The sequence below is a fragment of the Pan troglodytes genome, chromosome 18 (assembly GCF_028858775.2).
Source record: "Pan troglodytes isolate AG18354 chromosome 18, NHGRI_mPanTro3-v2.0_pri, whole genome shotgun sequence".
NCBI lineage: Eukaryota > Metazoa > Chordata > Mammalia > Primates > Hominidae > Pan > Pan troglodytes.
In genome coordinates, this window is record NC_072416.2 from 22,472,823 (window position 1) to 22,482,571 (window position 9,749).

General features: G+C 45.3%; 1 protein-coding gene across 6 annotated transcripts in view; it reads left to right on the forward strand.

Moving 5' to 3' along the window:
• The window catches only part of IQCK (IQ motif containing K), a 139,914-nt gene extending 130,562 nt beyond the window's left edge, over positions 1 to 9,352 (forward strand). For 3 of the 6 annotated variants that reach the window (XM_016928457.4, XM_009430388.5, XM_054667977.2), the window contains one exon: positions 8,245 to 9,139. In XM_016928457.4, coding sequence (XP_016783946.1) covers positions 8,245 to 8,306 — 62 coding nt within the window. In that variant the 3' untranslated portion in view covers positions 8,307 to 9,139. 6 annotated transcript variants of the gene reach the window in all.
• The last annotated feature ends 397 nt before the right edge of the window (positions 9,353 to 9,749 follow it).

Here is a 9,749-nt window from a genome sequence, read left to right on the forward strand (position 1 = left end):
GTGATGCACGAGCAGTCTGCATCTTTACCAACAATGAGTGTGATGAGTCTTCTTTTTCATTTTAACCATTCTGGTGGGTGTGTGGTGGCTATCTCATCGTGGCTTTAATTTCCTTAATGACTAATGACGTTGCACACCTTTTTATGTGCTTATCAGCCATTGGGACCGTATTTCATTCCTAAATGCCTTTCTGCCATTGGGATATCTGATAGGTCAACTTGCCAGAATGATGTTTAAAGAATGAGCACCCATGCTCTGAGTTTGGGGAATACATTCCGGAACATCCACATTGGCTTCTTCTGTTTACTTTCAAGTTCTTGGCTGTGTTTGATACCTGAGTTTGCAAAGATAAGTAACCTTCAGATGAGTGACATCTTATGAATTTTAAAAGATGCTAAATGAACTACTTAGCAGCAATTCAGCTTATATTCCTGCAGTCCACCTGGGGGGAAAGGAAGCCACATTTCTTGAGTACCTTCTTCATGTGCCACATACTGGTGCCACCAGTACCACTGGTACAGTGTACCAGGCACTTTGAATGGATCATCTTTAATCTTCATAAGGACTCTGTGAAGTGGAGATTATTATACCTATAGCTCAAATGAGGAAATTGAGGCTGGGGGCAGAGGTGGGGTATCATCCAGCTATTAAGTGGCAGAGCCAGGATTTGAATACTGCGTCTGCTTGATGCCAAAGTGTACCCTTTTATTAGCAAGCACATTGAGGAGGAAACGTTATTTTCCTAGAAATTTGCTAATCAGAAACTTTTCCTAGCAAACATTTCATAATTATTTCTGTGAATGGTCACCCCTACTAAGGCCACTCCACTTGTGGGTGGATCTCTTGTCACTGTCACCCCACCCTGGATCTGATGATCGGGGAGTTTCCCCTGCAGCTTCTGATTCGCCACTTGACACCATTTCTCATCCTTCCTGCCTTTCTCCCATCTTTGGGCTCTAATTGCAGCAATACTGTTTAGGTGTTGATTACCCTGAGGGTCTTTTTCTTTTGTCTGGTATATTTTCTGGTGATTCTTTTAGAAAGTTTCCCCCAGTTGTATAGCAATACAGGTATACTGTAGAACATTCAGGAAAACAAAAATTCAGCAGTTTCCTTTCAATCATTACATCTATGTTCAGGTTTTTTTTTTTTTTATGTATTTGAGATGCTGGGTTATAACTTAGTTGAGCAATAGATGTAATTTTGGACGTAATGAATGTAATTTTCTACAGGGCAGTTACACTTAAGTGATGTATTATGAAAATCTCACCCAAGAATGAATGTGGAATAGGAGTCACTTGTTCTAAAAAAATAAAAATTTTAAAAAGTAAACTTTTTTTTTTCTTTAGAAAGGCAGGGGCTGGGTGCGGTGGCTCATACCTGTAATCTCAGCGCTTTGGGAGGCCAAGACAGTAGGATCACTTAAGCCCAGCAGTTCGAGACCAGCCTGGACAACATAGTGAGATCCCATCTCTACAAAAAGTAAAAAAAATATTCGGGCATGGTGGTGCACACCTGTAGCCCCAGCCACTTGGGAGGCTGAGGCAGGAGGATCACTTGAGCCCAGGAGGTCAAGACTGCAGTGAGCTGTGATTGCACCATGTACTTCAGCCTGGGCAACAGAATGACACCCTGCCTCTGAAAAAAAAAAAAAAAAAAGAAAAAAGAAAAAGAAGGAATGAAAGAAAAGAAAGGAAGGCAGGGATGATTAAATGAAGGAGCCCAGTTTATATCTTAGTTTTAGAGACATCATCACGCCTGGCTTCCAGCTCTAACAGACAGAAGCCTCCATGCCCTCGTGCCATCCTTGTACTCCTTGGAGACATGATTAACTTGGTATTGAACAATTTCAAATTTGCATAATGGAAATTTATAGGAAATGTGCCGCACCGTATTTTCCCACTGACATTTCTGTTTTTACACTTTGCCAAAACATCATGTTTTTATGGCTTCATTATATTACATCACATCAAGGTTATAGGTTGTCAGATACTTAATCATTCCCTGACTTTTGGGCATTTAGGTTGTTCTCAAACTGTTTATGTGGTAAGGATGCGGAAGTGAACACCTTTGTCTGCATAACATCATTGTTGCTTCTTTAATCACAGACATTTTTGCCGTCCTGGTGGGAGGCAGTTGTGAGATCTTGACCCTGTAGAGTTTTAAGAGCAGCAGCAGCCAGACAGCTCACAGCGTAACCTTGAGCAAGTTGCATGACCTGTCTCTGCTTCAGTCTCCCTACCTGTAAAACTGGGGAAAATAATAGCACTTAGCTCACTATGACTTCGTATGTGTCAAGGGCTTCATAAGTACCATAGAAGTGTTTGCTTTTATTATTTACCTGGAATCCTAGAAATCGGGAGCTAATTGAGTAAAAGATGAACGTTTTAAGGTTTCTCATAGATATTGCTGATTTGGGAGCGTGAGCCAGTCTCCTCCTTGTAACCCCAGGCCCCAGCACGGTTGTGGTCCATAGCTGTGTGGCAGATGGTCATCTATTGAAGCAAGTTCTCCCCGCAGTATGTGAGCATCTCCTGGTTCTTAAAATTTCCTGTTGATTTTTTCTGCCTCACCTTCTATACTGTGACCTCTTTGAGGGCAAAGAATATGCCCTAAGCAAAATAATAGCTGGCTGGGTGCTGTGGCTCACACCTGTGACCCTATCATCTTGGGAGGCTGAGGCAGGAGGACTGCTTGAGCCCAGGAGTTAGAGACTAGGCTGGGCAACATAGCAAGACCCTATCTCAACCCAAAATAAAAATATATTAGCCAGGCATGGTGGTGCGTGTGTGTGGTCCCAGCTATTAATACTTAGGAGGCTGAAGTGGAAGGACCATTTGAGCCCAGGAGGTTGAGACTGCAGTGAGCCCTGATTTGCACCACTGCTTTCCAGCCTGGGTAACAGAGCGAGACCTGGTCTCAATAAAAACGCGAATAATAATAGCTGATATTTATGAAGTGCCTAACTCTGGGTCAGAACCAGTGCTGAGCACTTTGCATTTTGCACAGCTTGCCTCTTTTGCTTCTCTCAGTGCCCTTAGGAGGCAGGTGCCATTCTCAACCCTGGCTCACAGTTGACTGAGGCCCTCAGGAAACAGGCACTGTTTCCCAAACTTGCCCAAATCTGCTCTCTTTCCCAAACTTGCCAGATCAAAACGCCCACCCACAGCACTGAGGGGGAGGGGATACTGATTCCCAGGCCTCACTCCTGGAGATTCTGTTTCTAAAGGTCTGGGGTGGGGCCCAGGAATCTATGTTTTCACCCCAGGTCATCCTTTCATGCTGAGGCCCTGTCTGGACAACATTGTATGAGTGGCCGGATGACCCTGTGGTCCCCAAATTTCCTGTCTTGAGCTTTAGGCATTTTCTTTATCTGTCCTGTGCTGCTGGCTGGGAGGTTTTTCTCTGGGCTGTGAATTAAATTCTCAGTCCTGTCACTCACAGGCACAGGAGAGGATAAGGGTGACCACGAGGAGAAGATGTACGGAGTCTTATTAGTATGCAAGGCCCTTCTTGTCACATTGCCTTTAATTGAAGCTGAAGGGCTGGCGTATCTCTCTCTGGGATTTTCCACTCTCCCAGCCCTTCCGGAACCGGCTGGGCACCAGCCTGCTGAGAGGGACAAGGACAGCATAGGGGTGCCGAGGCATCTGTCTGTTGGTGTTGGAAGCCAACCACGATGATGTCTCCGAGCTAAGGTGGAAGCTGCATTCTACAGCATCCTGGCTTACTTCTTCTCTCCTGCCTCTCACCCCTGCTTCCCTCCCCTTTTCCTCCCTCCGCTGATCAAGTACCTACCTGTGCAAGGCTGTGTTCTGCCAAGACCAGGAGGAGGAAGACCACCAAGTCGAGATTTTATCTCTTGCTTAATTTTTAGCAAAGTAGTGCATCCCCAGAGGCAATGACTTTGAACTTCAGCTGCTCCTCGGGGTGTTACTTCTGTATCTGGAACAGGTCTCTATGGTAATAAGATTTTCAATAGGATCTACTGATTTCCTGCCATGATAGGTGAGGGTTAGCTTAGATTCCATCCCTCCCCTCCTCAAAACAGCTAAATCATTCTTTTCCATGCCTTTATTGGTTGGCTTTGTAATTTCAAGCAATACACGAACATATCTATTTCTTTTTACCTTTTGGGGGGTGAAATATACGTACAACAGTGGCTATAAAACACATATAACAATAAATAAAAACATTTGTGGAGGATCGCTTGAGCCTAGGAGTCAGAGGCTGCAGGGAGCTATGATCGCACCACTGCACTCCAGCCTGGGCAACAAAGCGAGACCTCTCTACAACATTTAACAAACAAACAAACAAACAAACAGAACACTGTCAACAGTTTTAAAGCTCTTCCCCCATGAAGCCACTTCTCTGACTATCGTGATAGCTGTTCTCTTGCTTTTCTTTGGAGCTCTTTTCACGTTTGTATGCATCTCTCAGCATTTAGATTTGCTATAAATAGAATCACACTATATGTATTATTCCGTGCCTCTCATCTTTCCTTCAACTTTTTTTTTTTTTTTTTTTTTTTGAGATGGAGTCTCGCCCTGTCGCCCAGGCTGGAGTGCAGTGACGCGATCTTGGCTCACTGCAAGCTCCGCCTCCTGGGTTCACGCCATTCTCCTGCCTCAGCCTCCCGAGTAGCTGGGACTACAGGTGCCTGCCACCATGCCCGGCTAATTTTTTGTGTTTTTAGTAGAGACGGGGTTTCACCGTGTTAGCCAGGATGGTCTTGATCTCCTGACCTCGTGATCTGCCCGCCTCGGCCTCCCAATGTGCTGGGATTACAGGCGTGAGCCACCGCGCGCGGCCTCCTTCAACATTTTTGAGCTAATCCAAGTTGATGCGTGTGGCTTCGGCTCACTCATGTTCAGTGTTGTATAATCACTGGTCAAGTAGACCACCATTGGTTTATCCAGTCAACTGCTGATGGACATTTGGGTTGTGTCCAGGTTTTGCTATCACGAGCATCCTGCCAGTACACGTATGGAAGGGTTTCTGCAGTGGGATACGGGAGTGGAATCATTTGTATTCACTGTCAGACTCAGTTCCATTTGGTAACGCCAAGCAGTTTTCCAGTGTAGTTGTGCCTCCAGAGATGGTGACCTAATTGTGTAGGGTGTTCAAAAATCCCCAGGTAATTCCACTGGGAGGCTCCACGTCACACCTTGATTTCCAGCCCGTCAACTCGAGATAACACCTCTCGGTCCTCCCCCATGAACAAGGTCCCTAGCTCATTCCTTTCTGCTCTCCTCTGTCAAGATTTCTGAGTGATGATCTAAAGAGATACTAAGGGGCTTTTTCCCAGGCAAGGTCAACACGTAGGGAGTAGGCAACAAGGTTGTCAAGGTATGGACAGGAATTGGGTAAAATACCAGGACAACAGCTTGCAGGTGAATTCTTCCTTCAGGCAGTTGAAGAAAACTAAAGAAAACCCAAGGGCTGGGGAATCCTCCCAGAAGCCAGTCCTTCCCTCCAGCTATTAATTGCCTCCAGCATCTGTCTGTCTGCCAGCTCGCTCTCTCTCTCTTTTTCTTTTTTTGAGACAGTTTTGCTCTGCCACCCAGGCTGGAGTGCAGTAACACGATCTTGGCTCACTGCAACCTCTGCCTCCCTTCAAGCGATTCTCCTGCCTCAGGCTCCCAAGTAGCTGGGATTAACAGGCGCCTGCCACCACGCCCAGCTAATTTTTGTAATTTTAGTAGACAGGGTTTCACCATGTTGGCCAGGCTGGTCTCGAACCCCTGACCTCAAGTGACCCACGTGCCTTGGCCTCCCAGAGTGCTGGGATTATAGGCGTGAGCCACTGTGCACGGCCTGTCTGCCAACTCTCTCTCTAGCAGCTTAAACTGTGAGACTCACAGGCAGCCAGCATGATGCTAATAAGTTGAGGGGAATTCTAGACTCCTCAGGGTCCTACAGTCACATTTCTTTAAAGGGATTCTAAGCCCCATCTGTGTCTCAACCCTGGCTGAACCTTAGCAACACACAGGAGCTTTACCTAGCTACTGATGCCCAGGCCCCAGGGTAGTTACATCAGAATTGCTGGAGTGAAACCCAGGCACCAATAAATTTCAGAAGCTGACCACGTGATTCTTACAAGCAGCCAGGGTAGAAAATCAGTAATCAGTGGTTCTCAAACTTTAACTAGCATCCATCAGAATCACCTGGAGGCCTTGTTAAAATGCAGATGGGTGGGCTCCACCCCCAGTGTCTGGTTCTGTCTGCCTGGAAACGGGCCCTGAATTTGCATTTCTTAACAATTTCCCCCTATTGCAGATGTCCCCAACTTGTCCCTAGAGAGCCAGCCTGCAGGTCTGAAGTTATGCCTGATGCTGGCTGCACTAGTTGACCTGTGTACCTCCCTGGGGGGATCCGGGGCAGCCCCGCTCCATCTGACTGTGCGCACCTCTTCCCAACTCTGTTACGTTGTCAGGCTGCTGGCTTCCAATAGGCTATGGAAATGGCAAATGATACAACTCGGGACTCTCCCCCAATCCCTGGGGAGCTGTTAATCACCAGCATCTCGGGGATCGGTGAGCTAGTGGGACAGTCTTTAGGGAGGTGTGGCGCATCCTTGACTATGAAGAGTCAATGTCATCGTTAGTAGGGTCTAGAAGCACATAGGGTTTTCACTGTGGTTGCCCATAGAGCTTCCATATAAATGGAATAAAAAAGGTATATACCTTGAAAAAATGTTTTAAAATGTCCTGTGACCAGAGGCTCCAAGTATTAAAAATATTTTTTTCTGATTTGTGTTGCTAATACAATGATTAGTAGTACGCAAAACCAAATAAATACATGATACAATTTGATAGTTGTCAAACATAGAAAATAAGGAGACTCTGAGGGCCCTCATTTTGAACTGCCTTCTTGTTTGGCACCTGGGGAGTTTTTACACACCGGGCCAGGAATGACAGGAGGGTGGGAAGCTGATGATCTGGAAATTGATTTCCTTTGAATGAACCATGACCAAGAACCCTTGCCCTCAGTTTGAAGACTGCAGGGCTGGTCTGTGTTGCTGAAGGCCCTCATCCCACCTCCATCAGAAAATAACCACATTAGGGCCAGGCGCAGTGGCTCACACCTGTAACCCCAGCACTTTGGGAGGCTGAGGCGGGTGGATCACTTGAGGCTGGGAGTTCGAGACCAGCCTGGGTAACATTGGGAAACCCATCTCTACTAAAAATACAAAAAGTAGCAGGGCGTGGTGGTGCACGCCTGTAGCTACTTGGGATGCTGAGGCAGGAGAATCGCTTGAACCTGCGAGGCGGAGGTTGCAGTGTGCCGAGATCTTGCCACTGCACTCCAGCCTGGACAACAGAGAGACTCTGTCCCCAAAAAAACAAAAAAATGCATTTCATGGGATGGTGTACATACCCACCTCTTTGCCGCATCTGGCTGGTGCATGCCCTTAGTTGCTGGGAGGTCAGGACGAGGGCAGGTTCACTTGAAACCTCAGCCCTACATAGTAACAAGCTCAAACACCCTTTTTACCAGAACAATGCTCTCCACAAATCATCAGAACCTGTGGCCTGGCTCAAACCACCTTTCAAGACATTCACATATGGGCAAGCAGCACTTGGACACTCCAGACAAAGATATATTAAAAGAGAGGGTCTTTCCAAAAGGATCCCTACTGCACCCACCAAGGGACTGGGTTTCCATAGTTAATTGGGGAGAGGCTTTTATCTGTTGGGATTAATTCCCCTTACACACAGAGCCATACCCTGTATGGAGCTAACTTTCCTGTTTGGCAGACACAGGAAATCACCGAGATCAGGTTCTTGGTCCAGACCATGACATAAGAGAAAAGATTTTCTTCAGACCTTTGCATTGCCCCCAGTGATACCCTGAGTTTTCCATTTTGGGTGGCTGGAGAACAGGGTGTGTGGTGACAGATGGGGTTGAGCGGAGAGCCTGGAATCTGTCATCGTCTTTAGTAAAACTGCCTTCCTTCAGTACCCTGACCGGCAAAGCACACTTCTGACCTCTTTCTGAACTGAATTAAGAATGGCCATGAACAGTCTGGGAAGTGGTTTTGAACTTTCAGGTGCTGTCCTTAGAGCACAATGGGCCTGTGTTCTTCCCCGTGGATCCATGGGGCCGGAACCATGAATAGCAGGCGCACAGTGGGTTTTGGTGCAACTGACCTTGTCCACACATCAGAGTTTCCGGTTTCCCAATGACAAGCCTGTCTATGTATGTAAATTGATCCTGACTTTCCCTTTCTTTTCTTTGCAGTGAAATGCAAAATGGAGGACGATGCAGTACCTGCAGCCAAGATGAAAATTCCATCATCTTAACCATAGCTAAGACGTATCTTTGCCCATTCGAGCACAAGTTACCTTGTGCAAGGAAAATGTCCAAATGATGCTCTCTCTCTTGTGATTTCTTTAACAAGACTTGGAACATGTGAAAATGGAATCTTTTCTGTACAAGATAGGATTCGTTGCAAACAAGCTTTAATGCAAATAGTTTAGAAAAGAAAGGACCAGTCTTCACTTTCTGCATTATCCCCACATTTTATTCATTCATCCAGATTACTTCTTCAGTGCCTCAGGCGTATTCTTCTACACCAGCTGCTGTTAAAATGTACAATGAACTCTAGTCCCAAGGAATACAGAAGTGCTCTTATTACCAGTTTTCCCACTTGTGGCCGCCTTTGCAAAGATCCATATTCTAATTTAAGTCCCCAACCTCTGAATTTGGTTTTAAGTTTACCTAGTGACTGACTACTCTCTTTATAAAAAAGACCTTATACTTAATGATCATTTCCAAAGGAGACCACTCCTTAACTTTTACTGCAAACCCAACAAGATGAGACACTTAAACCCAGACAGATGTAACAAAGGATTTTTGTTGTCTAAGTCCCAAAGTATTATATAGAAAGTTCCTGCTTTTATGGGTAAACTTATTACCTTAATATGTTCTGTGGTTTGCTGTTAACCAAGATTCTCCCATTTAAAATGCCACAGACCGACCCTCAAGGCAGATCCGAAAGCCTAGTAGTTAGTTGCATTGGGTTGTTTTGACAAGCTACCACACATCTTAAGTAAATAGTAAAGCCTTTATTTTTGTGTTAAGAACAGCATTTTGAAAATAAAACCTATCTGCCCATGCTTTACAACCTTTTAAATTTGTAATATTTATATAGTCGTTTATGGTACATATTGATTGTCTTGAAATTTCTTTAACTTCTTTTTTATAAGTATGCAACAGTCAGCCGGGGGAAGATAAAGGTACATTATAAAACACACATTAATGCATTTAATAAATATATATTATCTATCAAAAGTGAGCCTTAGCTCTTCATCAGTTAATAAAAAGCACCTGCTGAGAACTCCTGTAAGCTGGTATCATCATTGCATCATTGGATTATAAAAGCCACAATGCTCCCTTTCAACTTGGGGTTTGGCCTGAGGCGTTCAACTCAGCCTTGGCCAACCGAGACCACCACCCGAGTTCACCCTTGTTTAGTGGGTCCTGACGGCATCTGGGCTAAAAAAAAAAAAAAAAAAAGCACTGGGCGCCCAGCTTCCAACAACCAGATCTTCAACTCTGGAATCCCTGGAGATGCACAGAACTTCCCAGTTTGTAAGCTGTCAGAGCTGACTCCCTTCTCTTCCCACCCTCCATCTCCAGTGGGGAGAAATCCAGGCTAGAATGACAATTTTCTATTAAAAGGGGGGACAAGAGTGGCTGTTATAGACCCAAAGCGATTTTAATAACCAGACACGGAACAATTT